We start from the raw sequence: 22065 nt of genomic DNA, 5'->3' as shown, positions 1-22065 counted from the left end.
TCGTGAGAAGGCCGAATGTCTCAATTCTGTGTTTGCTTCCAAATCTTGTGTCCCCAACCCCTTACTCTTGGAATGCATCCTTCACCTGTCATACCCAACAAGAACCTGAGAAGGTTCTTTCAACCCTCGATCCCTGACTCTGCTACTGGACCGGACAGCATCAGCTCACATGTCCAAAAAAAAAACCTGTTCTGCTGATCTATACCATCCTCTCACTGCCCTTTTCACCCTGTCATTTGCGCTAGGTCATCTTCCATTTGCAAGGAAAACCGACAATATCACTGCATTACATAGAAAAGGTGTAAAAACTGATCCCCTCATCCACAGACCCATCAGCTCACTTCCAATCAGCAAGGTCATGGAATCCATCATCACATGTAATATGAACTCCTTCATTTTCTCCCACAGCCTCATCTCAGATCATCAATTTGTTTTCAGACCAGGTCACTCCACCTTGGACATGCTGCTTCGACTCACCCAACAATGGATGGAGGCCCTCAATGTCAGACATGAGATCAGGGCAGTCTCTCTGGACACATCTTGTGCTTTTGATACAGTCTGGCATCCTGCCTTACTCTCCAAACTCTCTGCCTATGGCATCCAAGGGCAACTCCACACATCGCTCACTGACTTCCTCTACTCTCATAGCCAACATGTGGAACTCAGCAGAATCCTTTCATCTACTCTCCCTGTCAAGGCTGGAGTACCCCAAGGCAGTGTTCTGGGCCCAGTCAATTTCCTGATTTTCATCAACGATCTCTCTGACTCTCCGGAGAATCCTCATTATCTATTTGTTGATGACTCCACCTTCTGACATTCCTCATCCTTCAGACAGGCAAACTGCAGCCTCTTCCCTCTTTTCAGACCTTGAAAAAAAAAATCACAAGATGGTCAAACACATGGAATATATCTTTCAATCCGAACAAATCTCACACTCTCACTATCTCTCCCCTTCTCTCTACGCCCGTCTCTCCTCCCTCCCTCTCTCCGTGAAAGGACCATATGGCAATCCACCCACCACCTATCTACTTTCTTAACAATCCTCTTGAGGAAGTTCAGTCATTCAAACTCCTGGGTCTCACGATCTACCATGATCTTTCTTGGGCAAACCACATTTCAAAGTTGGTCTCCAAAGCCATCAATCAGCTCGGCATCCTCCATCGTGCAAAGTCCTTCCTTGGCACACCTGGACTCCTATTCACCTGCAAGGCCTTCATCCACAATTTGATGGAGTACTGCTCACTGACTCTCCTGCCTCATATCTTGCTCAACTTGATGAGCTGTGGAAACGAAGGCCTTTAAGATTCATGGAACCTCCCGCGATGAAGCTGTGTCTATGGGCCGATCACTTCATCATCGCAGACAGGTCGGTGGTCTTGCTGTCTTCCACTGTCTCCTTCCTCGTCTTGCACGCTCTGATTTCAGTGCTTTGCCCCCCAGGTTTCTGCAGAGCGCACATATGGTCTTCCATCAACCCCTTTCTTGTGAAACGACCTCAATTCAGGATCACTGCTCACCTCCACTCATTTGTTCCTCTTTTCTTTCCCCACCTGTGAGCCTCATATCCACATCCTCTTCAATATCATTCTTTCCTTCAGGTCTTCAAGACAGCTGTTCACCACCATCTCAAATCGTCCCAAATCCAAAACCATGATATTTTCTACCCCATGATTCTTCAACTCCCACCCCACCTTCCAATCCCCCCATTTTCCCCTGACATGACCTCTGACCTTTTGACCCCATAATATCATTAGTTTATCTTTACACCAGTATACATGCTTTTACGAAGTTTGACTTACTGTAGATCCATTCATCCGTTATTAAGGTAACGCAAACCTATCGTGGACGGACGCACGCACAGACAACACAAAACCACAATGCCTCCGGTGACTTCGTGAGCGGAGGCATAAGAAGCATTTTCAAGTTGGCACAATGGCGGCATCGAGGTGGTTATCCTTCCCACGGTCTGTACCTGTGTGTGTGTTTAATCTCAGCATGAGACGTACACGAGCTAACCACCGTGAGAAGCACATCACAGGTAACAAGCGGTTAAATACTCCCTGTGCTCATGACAATTTGGTGAAGGCTTGTGTGGGCACCCTGACAAGGGGGGAGGAAAATGGGATCATGTAATCTGAGGTTACGAGGATAGTGGCCGTGTACATATTACATACACAAAAGAGAAATTGCAGAGGTAGAGGGGGGGTGTGTTGGTTGACAAGTAAATCTAACAAAAGGAATGAAAGAGAGAAGAGGTGGAAGAAAAAGACAGATTTTATACATTATTATGTACCAAGGGGTTGTACTGTGTTGTCCGAACAGGGCTCCAAATGACATGAAAGTGAGAAGACCATTAAGTGCCTCGAGGGATTTACTAATTAATTAAAAGTTGATGATGCTTCAGGCTTTTGTTAGACCCCTAATTGTCGCTTTCAAAGGTACCTCGGGCTTCCCCTCTAATATCCCCTCACTGATGATTCCATGAAAGGCTTGGGAATACCTGTGGATCCGCAGGGTCGGACCGGTGACTCCCCGCTGGGGTCTTGTCGTGGAAAGTCAAAACGGAAGGGCCCTGTCGGCAGGGGTCCGCCATCCCTAAACTGGCTCTCCTCTGACATCCACCAGCACCTGTATAAAGGTACACACCATGTTAGGGTTTAGAGGATATCCAGTGATGGCAGTGAAAGGATAATCGAGTTGGCCTAATCCTGCTTAGTTTTCCCACATGAACTGATGCTGGGAACACAGGTTCAAATCCCATCTGTCACATGTATCCGTCCATTGCCTACCAATGTCCTTGAAATTCCCATCAAAGTCCATTGATGTCAATGACTACCTTCATCTTGTATGTGATTCATGTAAAACTCTTTGATGAGCCTAAAATCGATTTAAAAATTATTTATTTTAACAATGACAGCAAACCAAAGCCAGCTTGATGAAATCACCGTTTTCTCGGAGTGAGTTTGTTTCATTTGTCAAGTCGTTCCGAAAGTAATGTGCAGTTTCAATGTTGTCCTTAAATTCCTATTTTATAATTTAATTACGATGAGGCAGATCATCCCAGACCATTATAAACTAGTGAGTTTATAGAACACCTTACCCTGCGCAGTGTTGAGATAAAGGACAGAGGAAGGGTCTTTTCAACTCTCGATTGGCCTTTCCGAGCACGGTCTATAGTTAATTCCGAGCACGGTCTAACAAAAAAATCAATTAAAAAATTCTCAGATCCAGATCCAGATTTGTATCGTCACTAAAACCAAATCATTTTGTCCTCGTTACATACTGCACCTAAGCTCTCCACAAAATTGTCCAAATCCGTCCACAACTTTTTGAGATATTTTATTCACAAACAAACAAACAAACAAACAAGAAAGATGTCGTGCACAGCACGATACTTACAAAATACATAAAACAAATTTGACCTTAAAAAATAATTGGTGGTTGAATTAAATGGCAAAATACACAAATACTCTTCAAATTTCAAGACAAATGGATGAAAATTAACAATTTTAGAAATGACTTGACTTTTTGACCTATGTTGACCTTTTGGTCTATGCTGACCTCAAAAATACTTGGTCATTGAATTCAGTGACCCGATGTGCAACTCCTCTTCAAATTTCAAGTCAATGGGATTAAAATTGAGGATTTTAGAAATTCCACCTTAGTTGTTGACCTTTGGCCTATGTTGACCTTTTGGTCAATGTTGACCATAAAATAATTGGTGGTTGAATTCAATGACCAAATATGCAAATCCTCTTCAAATTTCAGGACAATGGGATAAAAAGTGAGGATTTTATAAATTCTACGTAAGTTGTTGGTTTACCTTTGGCCTATGATGACCTTTTGGACAATGTTGACCTCAAAAATAACAAGTGGTTGAATTAATCGATCAAATATGTAAATCTTCTTCAAATTTCTAGTCAGTCAGATGAAATTGAGGATTTTAGAAATTAAACAGATTTGTTGACCTTTGGCATATGTTGACCTTTTGACCTCAAAAACAAAAGGCTTCTTGCTTATAATGAACTCTACCATGTGGTGAAGTTTCGTGAATATCGGTGTGGAAGAAAAATAATTATATTCATGTCCTCTCAATTATAATTGTTGCTGGTGCTTTATAAATTTAATTTTTATGCTATAGTCAAATTGGCCGTCAGTTGTTTCCCTTTACCCAAGAGTCTTTTGACCTAAATATTGATAAAAGGAATGTCTTACTATGAAACAAGGTGACCTGGTTGATAACACTGCAACTTTTGCCATGATTATGTCATTCTCTTTCACCCAGTGGACACGTCTTGCAGTTTGAGTTATTTTGCCTAATGCTTATCAGACCTCTCCACTCCTACCAAAGTATACATATATATATATATATATATATATATATATATATATATATATATATATATATATATATATATATATATATATATATACATATATATATATATATATAAAAAATATATATATATATATAAATATATATATATAAAAAATATATATATTGTTGTGGTTACCAGATTCGCAAACCACCATTCAGGTCCCTTAGGTGAGGTATCTCGGTAAGTGCATGTGTAGTTAGGCCCAAACCCGTTGTCTAGTGGGAATACATGTCATTTATACGTGCTGCGACTCTTCAGGATAGCCGTTTTTCTTTTACTATCTTTATTTTGGACCAATCGCCACCATCACAACCACAACAACAACCACCAACCACAACGCCGCTTCACCACAACCGCCACGACCTTCCCGTCACACCTCGCCACCGTAGCATCGCCACCGTTCTTGCCCCGCTGTGGGTACCGGTGTTGGACTCATGCAGAACGCGCGTCGAACAGCGTGTACAAAATCACGGATTTTCTGCTTCAAAAACGGATCAAAAACGACACACGCCCACTTTTTGCCGTCCAATCGGTGAGCGAGGGGCGATTTGGCCCCACCTCCAGAACGATCGATATATGCAAATTTGTGGATCAAAAAGCCTTCACGCCCACTTTTTCTCGGGCCAATGGGGAGCGAGGTGAAAGGTCAAAGGGAGGGGGTCAAAGGCGAAGTTACGGGGGGATAAAAAGGACGGTGTTCGGCAGTCAGAAGGAGTCGCAGAGGAGAGTCGCGAAGGAGTCAGGAACGAGTAAAGAGAAGGAGTCGAGAACGAGAAGGAGTCGGAACGGAGGGGACGAGTGTGGAAGACTGGAGCCCGAAGCCTGCAGTGGCTGGAGAAGAAGACGAGAGTCGGAGTCGCAAAAGGAGAGAGAGTCGCAAACAAGAACGGGTCGGAGAGTCAAGAAGAGGAGAGTCGGAAGCAGAGGGTCAAGACTTCGCGGGCGGTGGAGCTGCTCGTCGTGTGCGTTGGAGTCGGAACGGAGGGGACGGAGCTGTGGAAAGGCGGCGACACCAGACGAGGGGGTGCTCGCGTCGTGCAGGAAGCTGCACCCGAGGGAGGCCGACAGCGCGACCTGGCCGAGGTGGAGACGCTCGTCGCACATAATAAAGATCCTCTATACCCCGAGCATCAGCAACCCCCTCCTGTTTCCCCCCGCGCTGAGATAGTGCGACCAAGGGGGCCCCGTTCCCACCCCCCTGCCAGGCACTGTCCACGAGGCCCGCGGGTTGCGGGGCCATCGCCGCTCCGCGTCTCATCACCAGACGGGTAGGCCCGACCCGGTCTCGGCCTCAGGCCTACCTCATTCTTGGGGGATGTTCTTTTCCTTGGTTTTGGGTATGTGTTGTCGGCGCCGTCTGTGAAGTAGAATTGTATAAGTGTTGCCGTGTGCTCGGTAGTCGGTATTAGCTCTGCACTGTGTTTTCACTTTTATGTTTGCTTTTTGTGTAAATGGAAGTGTGCTTTCTTTTTTTTGTGTGCATTTGGTGGAATTGTATTTGTGTGCTTCCCGTGTGCCGAGAATAAATGTGCTTTATTGTTGAACTGTTTCCCGCTTCGCTTCGTCTTTTCCTCCATTGAATCCCCATCTTGCTTCACGTAAAGGGTTGGTAGTGGGCTGAATACGCCCGATAATTAATCGAACCGTCGAGGTCGACGATAACACCGCTCGGTTATTCTGATAGTACGGAGCAGGGTCGCTTAAGTGGCCCGTGTCCAAAGTCGACCTGCGAGGTGCGATCGCCCGGTCTACCCTCCGCGTGGGTACTTAGGTAGTTCGAATTTGGCGAGCAACCCTATCCCACGCGGGGGCTGATTGGCTCGATCGCGGTGAGACCGAAAGGTCCACCCGTGACTGGTTCCCGGCGTTAGTCCGAGAGGGTCACGACTGGATTGTCCGTCCGGTGGGCGACGTGCCGCGATTCGAGTTACGTGGCCGTCAGCACGCCGGCGGGCGCGAAATCCGCAACACTGGTGTCAGGAGTGGGATACAAATTCATCGCCCTCCTCGCGGCACTGGTATCGGAGAACAGGAAAACGGGCTCTCCTGTCTCCGGCTAAATTCACGGGAATCGGTCCAGGGGTGAGAGAAGCGACCCCCGATTCCCTCCAGAGTACGAGCGAGCAAATTAACCCTTCACGAGAAGCAAGATGGCGTCTCAAGGCGGCGGGAGCCGGGGTATTAGAAATGTATGTAGAATGTGTAGAATCCATGGCTCAGGATGGAATCCCCGAGCAGGAAATGTTGATTGTGCAGGAACACGAACTCGCCCAACTGAACCCAGGGCCCGAGGTGGGTGCGGCAGCGGCCGCAGTGTATGACACCTCCCCCCCCCCTCTCCACCAAGACCCTTCCCCAACCCTTGCCGAAACGGCTCAGCTGAGTGCATCCAACATGGCCCAGCTATGCGCCATGCTGGCGGCAATGAACGAAAAGATGAATGCGAAAATGATCGAAAAAATGGAGGCAAACGCAAATGAAATGAAAAACGAAATGAAAGGCATGAACGAAAGATGGATACATTCACAAACGAAATAAAACGCATGAAAACTAAAATGGTAACAAACATGAAGGAAGAAACGAAAAAGTTGCGGGGTGAGACGCAGAACATGGGCCGATGCCTGCAGGCGGGCATGAAGGCCGTGACCAGGGAGCGGGGAATGGCGACTTCACGTGTGGGAACAAACGAGCTGGAAGGGGGTGCAACGGCTGACAGGCCCGCGGTGGAGGCGGGTGAAAAAATAATTCGTGGAACGTGTTGGGCGAGGTTCGCGGCGACGCCCGAAAGGGAAAAATTAAATGGGGAGACCAAAACGTGTGAGACGAGACACGAGGTGACGACAACAGAAATAATAGTTGAGACAAGGGAGGTAAAGGGTGAAGAGTTGGCAGAGACACGGGAGATGGGAACGATAGAGGGAAGACTACACGATGAAGACGGGGTAAGTGACGCGCACGCACACACGGAGGTAGTGGAGGACAATGGGGTTGAGCTCGCGGAGCGTGTTGGGACCCGGTGCGAGCACCTGGATGGCCTCCTCCAGGAACGAGGGGAGGGAGTATGCCCCCTTGAGGCGAGTCACGACCAGGTGAGTTCGGTCGTGCTTTGCGAGGTTGAGGGGACGGGTGCTGTGGACAGGTGCACGGAGAGCTTGGGGGGTGTAGAGGCCCTGGAGACCCTTGTGGGGACACAAATCCCCAGTGTGGTTGTCCCTGTGTGTGTGGTGCAAGGTGTGAGTGCGTCCCCGTGTGTGGAAGCGACCCCGTGTGTGAGTGGTGTGGTGGCGACGGTGCCAGAGTACGTGCTTCCCAGCACGCCGTGCGTGGGTGAGGCACCGTGTGTGAGTGAGGCCGTGTGTGTGAGTGAAACGGCCAGTGTGAGTGAGGCACCGCGGGTTAGTGCCCCCGCGTGTGTGGATGAAACGGCCAGTGTGAGTGAGGCACCGCGGGTTAGTGCCCCCGCGTGTGTGGGTGAGTCACCGTATGTGGATGAGGCACCGCGGGTGAGTGCCCCCGCGTGTGTGGATGAGGCACGGAGTGCGAGTGAGGCACCAGCGGGTGAGTGCCCCGCACGCGTGAGTGAACGGCCGTGTGCAAGGTCGCTGTGTGCAAGGGAGACCGTGTGTGTGAGAGAGCGGTATGTGAGGGAGATGTCGGTTGGCATGCGGGAGCACGCAGCCGCGTCTCCCGGTGTGAATGTGATGGAGTGGACTGTGTGCGTCGTAACACGCAGGTGTGCGTGGGTTGAATGGAGACGACGACGGCGACAGAGGAGAGAAAGCCGAGTAGCGGCTGTAGTTGTTTCGTGGACCGTGCCGGGTTCACCCAGCAGTGAGCACGCGGTTCGTGCTGTGCAACGCACGAGACCGCCACGTGCTCGCTTGCGAGAGTGAAGTCCCGGTCCGGAAACGCACGCGGTGGATTTGCCGATCCCGCGGACGGACAAAGTTTGGGCAGGTAAATGGATTTGGACCGGACGGGTTCTCCACGCGATCGTGTGTGTTCAGCTCCAACGGGCAAAGCACATGTGTTCGCGTGGGAAACCCCTCGAGACGTGGGGCTTGTGTTTTTTTTTTGCGCACGGTGACGTCATGGCTGCACGTGTGGTTGGAATCCGGCAGGAGGGGTATCTCTGCCGGATGGCACCGTCCAAGGAGGGACGAGGAACACGTGCAGCTGCATGACGTCACGGACAGGTGCAAAGTGCGCGAGCTCTGAGTTGCCGCGCAGGTGCTGCGCATGGAAAAAAAAAAAAAAAAAAAAGCAAGCCTCACTTTCGGGTGTACAGGATTCCTGGGCAAGGGGTGAAAGACCCCCTTACCTGGGCACAGGATGAAAACTAGTTAGGGGGAAGGGTTAGCTTAGCTAGACCGACTTCATGGGGCAGGGGTAAGTCCTCATGGAGTCCGTGGAATGGATTAGTTAGAGGGATTGTAGCGAGATTTAGGTTGGGAAATAAAATGATTTATTTGGAGACAGAGACAGACTTGTGAATGTGTAGAGGGGACGTAGCTTAGCTACGTAGTGTTAAAAGGAACGTGCTGTAGTTTAAGGGACGACGTGGGAGCACGAGTTAGTTAGGGGATGTAGTTAGAAGGATGGCAGAGTTCAGTGTGTGTGTTGAAGAGTTGTTGGTGAGTTATGATGTGGAAGCATGAGGTGAGCACTTGTTGAGCGAGCGTGGCCAGCGGGGCTGTGTGTGTGGAGTGAATGGGGAATGCATGGTGCGATGAGCGATTGGGGGGAGGAGTGACCCCCGCCCAAGGGCCCCCGGGGTCAGAGTAAAGTGAGTTAGCTGGGTTAGTCAAATTGAAAAATGGAGGTCGTTTTGCTGTTGGTGGGAAAGTAGGCTCGAGACCCATTTGGAGGGGTGCAGGAGCCCTGTTGACGGGCTTGGGAGCGTGGCTGCGAAAGGTGAGTATCGCTGAGTGGGTACCCCGGGCACCAGGCTAGTCGGCCGCGGTAGGCCATGGGGCCATGGGGGGCCGGGATAGAGTAGTGGGCACGGGTGCGCCTGCTTGGTGCGGGGGCCCGGGGCGCCATTAGCCGCGTGGGCAGTGTTGTGGGCACGGGTGACCCTCGGAAAGGGGCCCGGGAGGCCGGCCTGCCACGTGTGCGTTTCAGGGAGGTGCCATGGGGGCACTCCCGGGTGTTAGGGAGCTGGTAGGCTCGGAGGCAGTGTAGTGCCCGGGGGTGCCATAGCGGGAGATTCGGCAGAGGGTCGTGCCTGCCAAAGGGAGCCACGTGTCCCAGCCAGGAGACCGTGTGAGGGCACGGAGAGAAAATTGGGGGGCGAGGCCCGAAATTGTGAGGACACCAACACAGGCGACGGGAATCTGGGTTGTTAGAACCAATAGTTTAAGCGAGAGGCGCTTGTTGAAAGCCCCGGGGTAGTTTAACAGTTAAATGGATAGGGTAGATTAGGAAGTGTACCCCTCCGCACCATCCATCCCCTCGCTCTCGTTGTGGGCCGCTGGACCCACTTTGGGTTAGATCGCCGAACTCTGGGGAGGGCATCCTGAGGCTTGAGTTGGGCCTCGACACAGGACATTAGCTCTCCCTTGTTCCCCTCCGGGAAGGGAACGTAGGGGTTGGGAGTAGGCTAGGTGACAGGATAGGTTAGCCGAACAAGGACGATAAAGGGGGTTAGGGGACGATTTATAGAGGGGAAGTAAAAATAAAAACAACAAAAAAATAAGTTGGGGCTAAATTGGGGTTTGGACAAATTAAGGGAGTGGGTATGTACATTGACAGGCAAAGGCGATAGGTGGGAGGGAGACAGGTAGGTAGGTCCGAGCCCGCCTTCCAAGTGGCCAGCACCACCGCACTCCCTCCACCAACCTCCACTGAACGGCAAAGGCTGGCCAGCTTCATCTGCAGCTGCTGTGCTGCAAGGCCTGTGCCGGCTGGATCGTCTGCCGGCTGGCTGTTTTTCTGCAAGGCCTGTGCCGGCCAGTTCATCTGCTGGCTGTTTTCTTCGGAGGCCTGTGCCGGCCTGGTTCTGCGGGCTGAGTTTGCCTGCAGCGGCCTTCTTCTGCGGGCTGTGTTTGCCTGCTGCCTTTGCCATGCCATGCCCACTGCCCACGTTCACCAGCCCCGCTCAATTTTTGCTTTGCCCCCCCTGTTCGTTTCCATGTGCGCCAGGATCTGAAAGCAACAGTTTGCAAGCTGCAAGAACTGCCCTGTTGGCAGCTACAACACGGGCCTGCAGTGGCGGCCCGTGCACTGTGTTTGTGTCCATCCATCCATTCGTTGTGCTCATTGCGTGTGCCACTTGAGCTGGCACGGAGACTGCGTTTGTGCAGCCCATGCACCGTTGTGGTTCACTGCATTCAGTTCAAACCGTTCATGCATCCATTCGTTGTGCTCATTGCGTGTGCCACTTGAGCTGGCACGGAGACTGCGTTTGTGCAGCCCATGCACCGTTGTGGTTCACTGCGTTCAGTTCAAAAGGGAAGGCCTTGGACTGCGTGTGAGCAGCCAGCCACGTTCCCTGTCACCTGCATCGTTTGAGCCAGAGACTGCATGTGGGCAGCCTGGCTCCCTGCTAACTGCTTTTCTTTTTGCATAGTTCAATGATCCTGGGCCATGGTTTAGTGTAAAATTTGTAAGTTAAGGTAAGATGTACTGTAAATATGAGTGCGCCCGCGGCATGTCTGTCCTAGCGCCGGCAATTTTATTTAAGTCGTCCGTGTGAGTGAGTTTGTTTAGGTAGTTACGCAGCCCTCAGGTTATTTATTTTGGGGACACGAATACCATGAATGTCGCACTCAGGGATCCGAAGGTAAAATGTACTAGGGAAAACTACACATGATGGCACACGAAAATTTGACGACTCGGGACGAGTCTGTAAAAAGGAAGGGGTAGTGTTGTGGTTACCAGATGCGCAAACCACCATTCAGGTCCCTTAGGTGAGGTATCTCGCTAAGTGCATGTGTAGTTAGGCCCAAACCCCCTGTCTAGTGGGAAAACATGTCATTTATACGTGCTGCGACTCTTCAGGATAGCCGTTTTCTTTTACTATCTTTATTTTTGGACCAATCGCCACCATCACAACCACAACAACAACCACCAACCACAACGCCGCTTCACCACAACCGCCACGACCTTCCCGTCACACCTCGCCACCGTAGCATCGCCACCGTTCTTGCCCCGCTGTGGGTACCGGTGTTGGACTCATGCAGAACGCGCGTCGAACAGCGTGTACAAAATCACGGATTTTCTGCTTCAAAAACGGATCAAAAACGACACACGCCCACTTTTTGCCGTCCAATCGGTGAGCGAGGGGCGATTTGGCCCCACCTCCAGAACGATCGATATATGCAAATTTGTGGATCAAAAAGCCTTCACGCCCACTTTTTCTCGGGCCAATGGGAGCGAGGTGAAAGGTCAAGGGAGGGGTCAAAGGCGAAGTTACGGGGGATAAAAGGACGGTGTTCGGCAGTCAGAAGGGAGTCGCAGAGGAGAGTCGCGAAGGAGTCAGAGAACGAGTAAAGAGAAGGAGTCGAGAACGAGAAGGAGTCGGAACGGAGGGGACGAGTGTGGAAGACTGGAGCCCGAAGCCTGCAGTGGCTGGAGAAGAAGACGAGAGTCGGAGTCGCAAAAGGAGAGAGAGTCGCAAACAAGAACGGGTCGGAGAGTCAAGAAGAGGAGAGTCGGAAGCAGAGGGTCAAGACTTCGCGGGCGGTGGAGCTGCTCGTCGTGTGCGTTGAGTCGGAACGGAGGGACGGCGCTGTGGAAAGGCGGCGACACCAGACGAGGGGGTGCTCGCGTCGTGCAGGAAGCTGCACCCGAGGGAGGCCGACAGCGCGACCTGGCTGAGGTGGAGATGCTCGTCGCACATAATAAAGATCCTCTATACCCCGAGCATCAGCAACCCCCTCCTGTTTCCCCCCGCGCTGAGATAGTGCGACCAAGGGGGCCCCGTTCCCACCCCCTGCCAGGCACTGTCCACGAGGCCCGCGGGTTGCGGGGCCATCGCCGCTCCGCGTCTCATCACCAGACGGGTAGGCCCGACCCGGTCTCGGCCTCAGGCCTACCTCATTCTTGGGGATGTTCTTTTCCTTGGTTTTGGGTATGTGTTGTCGGCGCCGTCTGTGAAGTAGAATTGTATAAGTGTTGCCGTGTGCTCGGTAGTCGGTATTAGCTCTGCACTGTGTTTTCACTTTTATGTTTGCTTTTTGTGTAAATGGAAGTGTGCTTTCTTTTTTGTGTGCATTTGGTGGAATTGTATTTGTGTGCTTCCCGTGTGCCGAGAATAAATGTGCTTTATTGTTGAACTGTTTCCCGCTTCGCTTCGTCTTTTCCTCCATTGAATCCCCATCTTGCTTCACGTAAAGGGTTGGTAGTGGGCTGAATACGCCCGATAATTAATCGAACCGTCGAGGTCGACGATAACACCGCTCGGTTATTCTGATAGTACGGAACGGGTCGCTTAAGTGGCCCGTGTCCGAAGTCGACCTGCGGCGAGGTGCGATCGCCCGGTCTACCCTCCGCGTGGGTACTTAGGTAGTTCGAATTTGGCGAGCAACCCTATCCCACGCGGGGGCTGATTGGCTCGATCGCGGTGAGACCGAAAGGTCCACCCGTGACTGGTTCCCGGCGTTAGTCCGAGAGGGTCACGACTGGATTGTCCGTCCGGTGGGCGACGTGCCGCGATTCGAGTTACGTGGCTTCATCTGCAGCTGCTGTGCTGCAAGGCCTGTGCCGGCTGGATCGTCTGCCGGCTGGCTGTTTTTCTGCAAGGCCTGTGCCGGCCAGTTCATCTGCTGGCTGTTTTTCTTCGAGGCCTGTGCCGGCCTGGTTCTGCGGGCTGAGTTTGCCTGCAGCGGCCTTCTTCTGCGGGCTGTGTTTGCCTGCTGCCTTTGCCATGCCATGCCCACTGCCCACGTTCACCAGCCCCGCTCAATTTTTGCTTTGCCCCCCCCCCCCCTTGTTCGTTTCCATGTGCGCCAGGATCTGAAAGCAACAGTTTGCAAGCTGCAAGAACTGCCCTGTTGGCAGCTACAACACGGGCCTGCAGTGGCGGCCCGTGCACTGTGTTTGTGTCCATCCATCCATTCGTTGTGCTCATTGCGTGTGCCACTTGAGCTGGCACGGAGACTGCGTTTGTGCAGCCCATGCACCGTTGTGGTTCACTGCATTCAGTTCAAACCGTTCATGCATCCATTCGTTGTGCTCATTGCGTGTGCCACTTGAGCTGGCACGGAGACTGCGTTTGTGCAGCCCATGCACCGTTGTGGTTCACTGCGTTCAGTTCAAAAGGGAAGGCCTTGGACTGCGTGTGAGCAGCCAGCCACGTTCCCTGTCACCTGCATCGTTTGAGCCAGAGACTGCATGTGGGCAGCCTGGCTCCCTGCTAACTGCTTTTCTTTTTGCATAGTTCAATGATCCTGGGCCATGGTTTAGTGTAAAATTTGTAAGTTAAGGTAAGATGTACTGTAAATATGAGTGCGCCCGCGGCATGTCTGTCCTAGCGCCGGCAATTTTATTTAAGTCGTCCGTGTGAGTGAGTTTGTTTAGGTAGTTACGCAGCCCTCAGGTTATTTATTTTGGGGACACGAATACCATGAATGTCGCACTCAGGGATCCGAAGGTAAAATGTACTAGGGGAAAACTACACATGATGGCACACGAAAATTTGACGACTCGGGACGAGTCTGTAAAAAGGGAAGGGGGTAGTGTTGTGGTTACCAGATTCGCAAACCACCATTCAGGTCCCTTAGGTGAGGTATCTCGGTAAGTGCATGTGTAGTTAGGCCCAAACCCGTTGTCTAGTGGGAATACATGTCATTTATACGTGCTGCGACTCTTCAGGATAGCCGTTTTTCTTTTACTATCTTTATTTTGGACCAATCGCCACCATCACAACCACAACAACAACCACCAACCACAACGCCGCTTCACCACAACCGCCACGACCTTCCCGTCACACCTCGCCACCGTAGCATCGCCACCGTTCTTGCCCCGCTGTGGGTACCGGTGTTGGACTCATGCAGAACGCGCGTCGAACAGCGTGTACAAAATCACGGATTTTCTGCTTCAAAAACGGATCAAAAACGACACACGCCCACTTTTTTGCCGTCCAATCGGTGAGCGAGGGGCGATTTGGCCCCACCTCCAGAACGATCGATATATGCAAATTTGTGGATCAAAAAGCCTTCACGCCCACTTTTTCTCGGGCCAATGGGGAGCGAGGTGAAAGGTCAAAGGGAGGGGGTCAAAGGCGAAGTTACGGGGGGATAAAAGGACGGTGTTCGGCAGTCAGAAGGGAGTCGCAGAGGAGAGTCGCGAAGGAGTCAGAACGAGTAAAGAGAAGGAGTCGAGAACGAGAAGGAGTCGGAACGGAGGGGACGAGTGTGGAAGACTGGAGCCCGAAGCCTGCAGTGGCTGGAGAAGAAGACGAGAGTCGGAGTCGCAAAAGGAGAGAGAGTCGCAAACAAGAACGGGTCGGAGAGTCAAGAAGAGGAGAGTCGGAAGCAGAGGGTCAAGACTTCGCGGGCGGTGGAGCTGCTCGTCGTGTGCGTTGGAGTCGGAACGGAGGGGACGGAGCTGTGGAAAGGCGGCGACACCAGACGAGGGGGTGCTCGCGTCGTGCAGGAAGCTGCACCCGAGGGAGGCCGACAGCGCGACCTGGCTGAGGTGGAGATGCTCGTCGCACATAATAAAGATCCTCTATACCCCGAGCATCAGCAACCCCCTCCTGTTTCCCCCCCGCGCTGAGATAGTGCGACCAAGGGGGCCCCGTTCCCACCCCCCTGCCAGGCACTGTCCACGAGGCCCGCGGGTTGCGGGGCCATCGCCGCTCCGCGTCTCATCACCAGACGGGTAGGCCCGACCCGGTCTCGGCCTCAGGCCTACCTCATTCTTGGGGGATGTTCTTTTCCTTGGTTTTGGGTATGTGTTGTCGGCGCCGTCTGTGAAGTAGAATTGTATAAGTGTTGCCGTGTGCTCGGTAGTCGGTATTAGCTCTGCACTGTGTTTTCACTTTTATGTTTGCTTTTTGTGTAAATGGAAGTGTGCTTTCTTTTTTTTGTGTGCATTTGGTGGAATTGTATTTGTGTGCTTCCCGTGTGCCGAGAATAAATGTGCTTTATTGTTGAACTGTTTCCCGCTTCGCTTCGTCTTTTCCTCCATTGAATCCCCATCTTGCTTCACGTAAAGGGTTGGTAGTGGGCTGAATACGCCCGATAATTAATCGAACCGTCGAGGTCGACGATAACACCGCTCGGTTATTCTGATAGTACGGAACGGGTCGCTTAAGTGGCCCGTGTCCGAAGTCGACCTGCGGCGAGGTGCGATCGCCCGGTCTACCCTCCGCGTGGGTACTTAGGTAGTTCGAATTTGGCGAGCAACCCTATCCCACGCGGGGGCTGATTGGCTCGATCGCGGTGAGACCGAAAGGTCCACCCGTGACTGGTTCCCGGCGTTAGTCCGAGAGGGTCACGACTGGATTGTCCGTCCGGTGGGCGACGTGCCGCGATTCGAGTTACGTGGCCGTCAGCACGCCGGCGGGCGCGAAATCCGCAACAATATATAAATATATATAAATAAATAAATAAATATATATCTTCTTCTTCTTTCGGCTGCTCCCGTTAGGGGTCGCCACAGCGGATCATCCATATGATCCGCATCGTGATTTGGCACATGTTTTACGCCGGATGCCCTTCCTGACGCAACCCTGGTCGCCTCTTACAACACAGGGATATGGTACACCAATTTTAACCAGGGTATACACCGGCCCAGTATACTGGTACTCATTTCGCCGACCTCGGAAGGATGACAGGCTGAGTCAACCCCCTGGTGTATTAATTCAGTGGCCCAACGGGGCTTGAACTCGGGACCTTTTAGATCCCAAGCCGCTGCCCGAACCACTGCGCCAACACCAGGCTCTTTAAATAAATAAATATATATATATATATATATATATATATATATATATATATATATATATATATATATATATATATATATATATATATATATATATATATATATATATATATATATATATATATATATGGAAATGTAAGCTTAGTTTAGTGCAAATCATTGCGGATGTTTTACATCTCAGTGTTTTGAACTCCGTGGTACCACGAAATAAATGTTCTCTGATGAAATGTACTTTTCGTTGTGGACAGCGGATTATTTGTTTATTGCAAATTGAGTAATATAATTTCACTCCTGATTTTGACACTTATTTAGTCCACGAGATCCGATTCTCCAATCCGATGAAATATTTTGATGATATACTTTAATTAGTCCATGAGAATAGATCTTCTTTCCAAGGCAATGCATGTTAAATAGGCTGAATCAATATGGTGGCGAAGACCTCTGTGAGGTGAAGTGGGGCTGACCAAGGATAAGCCTTTAATGGAGGTAAGCCATTAATTATCTTCAAAAAGGGGTGCTTAATTTTACCCAAACACCCAATTTTCATTCATGCACTTTCTTGGAGCTCTCTTAGTATGCATGCAAAGCTTGGGTCCCCTAGGTTTCATAGTTTTGGAGTTATGGAGGAGACACGCTGACACGCTGACATGCTGACACACTGACATTTATTAATATAGAAACTATACAAGATGGATTTTTATCTCTATATGCCATGTATGATGGCTTTATATCTCCATACACCATGTATTATGGGTTTACATCTCCATACACCATGTATGATGGCTTTATATCTCCATACACCATGTATTATGGGTTTACATCTCCATACACCATGTATGATGGCTTTATATCTCCATACACCATGTATGATGGCTTTATATCTTCATACACCATGTATGATGGCTTTATATCTCCATAAACCATGTATGATGGCTTAATATCTCCATACACCATGTATGATGGCTTTATATCTTCATACACCATGTATGATGGCTTTATATCTCCATAAACCATGTATGATGGCTTAATATCTCCATACACCATGTATGATGGCTTTATATCTCCATACACCATGCATGACGGCTTTATATCTCCATACACCATGTATGATGGGTTTATATCTCGATACGCTATGTATGATGGGTTTATATCTCCATACGCTATGTATGATGGGTTTATATCTCCATACACTATGTATGATGGCTTTATATCTCCATACACTATGTATGATGGCTTCATATCTCCATACACTATGTATGATGGCTTTATATCTCCATACACCATGTATTATGGGTTTATATCTCCATACACCACATGTAATAGGTTTCTGTCTCTATATGCCATGTATGATGGGTTTATGTCTCTATATACCATATATGATGGGTTTATATCTCGATATGCCAAGTATGATGGGTTGATATCTCTATATGCCATGTATGATGGGTTTATATCTCTATATGCCATGTCTGATGGGTTTATATCTCTATATGCCATGTATGATGGCTTTATATCTCCATACACCATGTATGATGGCTTTATATCTCCATACACCATGTATGATGGCTTTATATCTCCATACACCATGTATTATGGGTTTACATCTCCATACACTATGTATGATTGCTTTATATCTCCATACACCATGTATGATGGGTTTATATCTCCATACACCATGTATGATGGCTTTATATCTCCATACATCATATATGATGGCTTTATATCTCCATACATCATATATGATGGCTTTATATCTCCATACACCATGCATGATGCCTTTATATCTCCATACACCATGTATGATGGGTTTATATCTCGATACGCTATGTATGATGGGTTTATATCTCCATACACTATGTATTATGGGTTTATATCTGTATACACCATGTATGATGGTTTTATATCTCCATACACCATGCATGATGGGTTTATATCTCCATACACTATGTATGATGGCTTTATATCTCCATACACCATGTATTATGGGTTTATATCTGTATACACCATGTATGATGGTTTTATATCTCCATACACCATGTGTGATGGCTTTATATCTCCATACACCATGTATGATGGGTTTATATCTCCATACACCACGTGTAATAGGTTTCTGTCTCTATATGCCATGTATGATGGGTTTATGTCTCTATATACCATGTATGATGGGTTTATATCTCGATATGCCAAGTATGATGGGTTGATATCTCTATATGCCATGTATGATGGGTTGATATCTCGATATACTATGTATGATGGGTATATATCTCTATATGCCATGTATGATGGGTTTATATCTCAATATACTATGTATCATGGGTATATATCTCTATATGCCATGTATGATGGGTGTATATCTTTATACGTCATGTATGATGGGTTGATATCTCGATATACCATGTAGGATGGGGTTATATCTCGATATGCCATGTATGATGGGTTTATATCTCTATATACGATGTATGATGGGTTTATATCTCTATATGCCATGTATTATGGGTTTATATCTCTATATGCCATGTATTATAGGTTTATATCTCTATATGTCATGTATGATGGGTTTATATCTCAATGTACTATGTACGATGGGTGTATATCTCTATATGCCATGCATCATAGGTTTATATCTCGAAATATTACGTATGATGGGTTTATATCTCTATATGCCATGTATGATGGGTTTATGTGTCTATATGCCATGTATGATAGGTTTATATCTCTATATGCCATTTATGATGGGTATATATCTCTATATGCCATGTGTGATGGGTTTATATCTCTATATGCCATGTATGATGGGTTTATATCTCTATATGCCATGTCTGATGGGTTTATATCTCTATATGCCATGTATGATGGGTTTATGTGTCTTTATGCCATGTATGATAGGTTTATATCTCTATATACCATGTATGATTGGTTTATATCTCTATATACCATGTATGATGGGTTTATGTCTCTATATACCATATATGATGGGTTTATATCTCTATATACCATATATGATGCGTTTATATCTCTATATACCATATATGATGGGTTTATATCTCTGTATACCATGTATGATGGTTTTATATCTCTATATGTCATGTATGATGGGTTTATATCTCTATATGCCATGTATGATGGGTTTATATCTCTATATACCATGTATGATGGGTTTATATCTCTATATACCATGAATGATGGGTTTATATCTCTATATACCATGTATGATGGGTTTATATCTCTATATACCATGTATGATGGGTTTATATCTCTATATACCATGTATGGTGGGTTTAAATCTCTGTATACCACGTATATGCCTGGTGTTGGCTCAATGGTTAGGGTGGCGGGCTTGCGATCCTCGGGTCCTGAGTTCAAATCCCGCTCAGCTGTTGAGTTAATACCAGGTGGGGTTAACTCTGCCTGTCATCCTTCCGAGGTTGGCAAAATGAGTGCTAGCTTGCTGGTATCCTGTGTCAGAGTGGCGACCCGTCCAGGATTGTACCCAACAGCCAAGGAGACAGCTTAGGCAGCATCAACGCTCTGCACAGAGTATGGTCCCAATGGATGGATGGATTCCATGTATGATGGGTTTATATATCCATACACCAGGTACGAGGGGTTCATATCTCTCTATCCATCATGTACGATGGATTTGTATCTCTAAACTCTGTACGATGGGTTCATGTCTCTCTCTGTACTATGTAGGACAGGTTTATATATCTTTCTCTCGACTATGTACGATGGGTTTATATCTCCATTTCATTGATGATGTCACTCAATCCCGGTTTTTGTCCCTCTTTGTCTATTTCCATTTCTGTCCGCCCCTTTGTGCTGTCTCTGTGTTCAAGAGAATTTCTCCTCGTCTGCCCCACACCGTCCGACACACAGTAACTACCTCTTCTGTCCCTCACTTTCCCATTATGTTCCCAAATTGACAGTCTGAGGAATGTTAGCCATTTAATTGTCCATTTATCCTTCTCTATTTCGGGGTCTAGTCCACTCTTTCCTCCTCACCTGCACCACTACATCACCCATTCTTTGCCCCCCACCCCCACCCCCCAAAATCCTTCCTCCACATCGTATGCTTTTCCTTGAAGAAACCAGCAAAGACCTCCAACCCACATGTCCCTTCTTACCTGTTCGCTGCTGTTATCGGACCTTCTCACCATCTGTTCTGCACTTCCTCTCCTGAGCCGCCCTCCTCTTAGCACAGAGCGTCCCCTCGATACATCCAGCCCTTCCACCCAAGCCTTCTCCTCCTCCCCACAATCCCAACCCTTCCCACCCCTACCCGTACATCCCATACCTTCCTCCTCTTCACATTGTTTCGATTTTTATCTCATCTTCTTTCCCATTGGTTTAACTCCACGATCTTATCTCTTGCCCCCACTCATCCCCTTTAATACACCATCCCTCTCCCCCACTCATCCCCTTTAATACACCATCCCTCTCCCCCACTCATCCCCTTTTAATATCCCTTGTTACTCTCTCCCCCCTCTCCACCCCGCAGTGCGCTACTCGCTCATCCCGGGTTCCGCTCGGAAAGTGCCGCATGGCGGGGGAACCATGTGGGGTACTAATGATGTATGGCATCATGGTATATATGTATGTAGTATGTAGTATGGGGAGTGGATGACGTAGTGCACGGGGTACTTCAACGTGTGGTGAGGAGGACACGATGGAGAAGAGAATTGGGAGCGCGGGAAGAAGAATTAACAAGGTGAGGAGGGGGAAAGGGGAGGGAGGTGAGGAGGGGAGGAGGGGGAGGAGGGGGGAGGGATGGAAGGAGGGGAAGGGAGGGAGGGGAGGAGGGGAAGGGAGGGCGGGAGGAGGGGGGAGGGAGGGAGGGAGAGGGGAGAGGGGAGAGAGGAGGGGGGGGAGGAGGAGGAGACGGGAGGGGAGAGGGGAGGGGAGGAGAGGAATGGATGAAAATGTAAGGGGGAAATAATTGCCACAAGAGCGAATGAATGAACGATCGTCTGAAGGATTTCACAAGTCCTTTTTGAATTTCTTCATCGAAATCTGTGGCCAAAGAAATTAAAATTGAATCCATGTCCAAACACACCGTTTAATTCACCACTCCGATCCACTCATACACCACTCTTTCATACACTACTCTCATACACTACTCTCATACACTACTCTCATACACTACTCTCATACACTACTCTCATACACTACACATCGATACTCTCATACACTACTCTCATACACTACACATCGATACTCTCTTCCACTACTCTGATACACTACACATCGATACTCTCTTCCACTACTCTGATACACTACACATCGTTACTCTCTTCCACTACTCTGATACACTACACATCGATACTCTCTTCCACTACACTCATACACTACACATCGATACTCTCTTCCACTACTCTGATACACTACACATCGATACTCTCTTCCACTACTCTGATACACTACACATCGTTACTCCCTTCCACTACTCTGATACACTACACATCGTTACTCTCTTCCACTACTCTCATACACTACACATCGTTACTCCCTTCCACTACTCTGATACACTACACATCGATACTCTCTTCCACTACTCTGATACACTACACATCGATACTCTCTTCCACTACTCTGATACACTACACATCGTTACTCTCTTCCACTACTCTGATACACTACACATCGATACTCTCTTCCACTACTCTCATACACTACACATCGATACTCTCTTCCACTACTCTGATACACTACACATCGATACTCTCTTCCACTACTCTGATACACTACACATCGTTACTCCCTTCCACTACTCTGATACACTACACATCGTTACTCCCTT

The 22065-nt window shown here is 48.6% G+C and overlaps 2 protein-coding genes across 3 annotated transcripts in view; one reads left to right on the top strand and one right to left on the bottom strand.

Moving 5' to 3' along the window:
• LOC147025618 (SH3 and multiple ankyrin repeat domains protein 1-like) overlaps nt 1-20523 on the bottom strand; it is a 76254-nt gene extending 55731 nt beyond the window's left edge. For both annotated transcript variants that reach the window (XM_085886771.1, XM_085886770.1), the window contains exons 1-2: nt 20393-20523; nt 2501-2628 (exon numbers count right to left, since the gene is read on the bottom strand). In XM_085886771.1, coding sequence (XP_085742897.1) covers nt 2501-2618 — 118 coding nt within the window. In that variant the 5' untranslated portion in view covers nt 2619-2628; nt 20393-20523. The remainder of the gene's footprint in view (nt 1-2500; nt 2629-20392) is intronic.
• Nucleotides 20524-20777: 254 nt separating this feature from the next.
• ARSA (arylsulfatase A) overlaps nt 20778-22065 on the top strand; it is a 46753-nt gene continuing 45465 nt past the window's right edge. Inside the window, exon 1 of the mRNA XM_085886735.1 lies at nt 20778-20976. The gene's annotated coding sequence lies outside the window, so the exon portion shown is untranslated. The remainder of the gene's footprint in view (nt 20977-22065) is intronic.

This window comes from Eptatretus burgeri, chromosome 6 (genome assembly GCF_056783735.1).
Source record: "Eptatretus burgeri isolate ZD-2024b chromosome 6, Ebu_testis_v1, whole genome shotgun sequence".
In the NCBI taxonomy this organism is placed as follows: Eukaryota; Metazoa; Chordata; class Myxini; order Myxiniformes; family Myxinidae; genus Eptatretus; species Eptatretus burgeri.
This window is presented reverse-complemented; position numbering and strand designations above follow the sequence as displayed.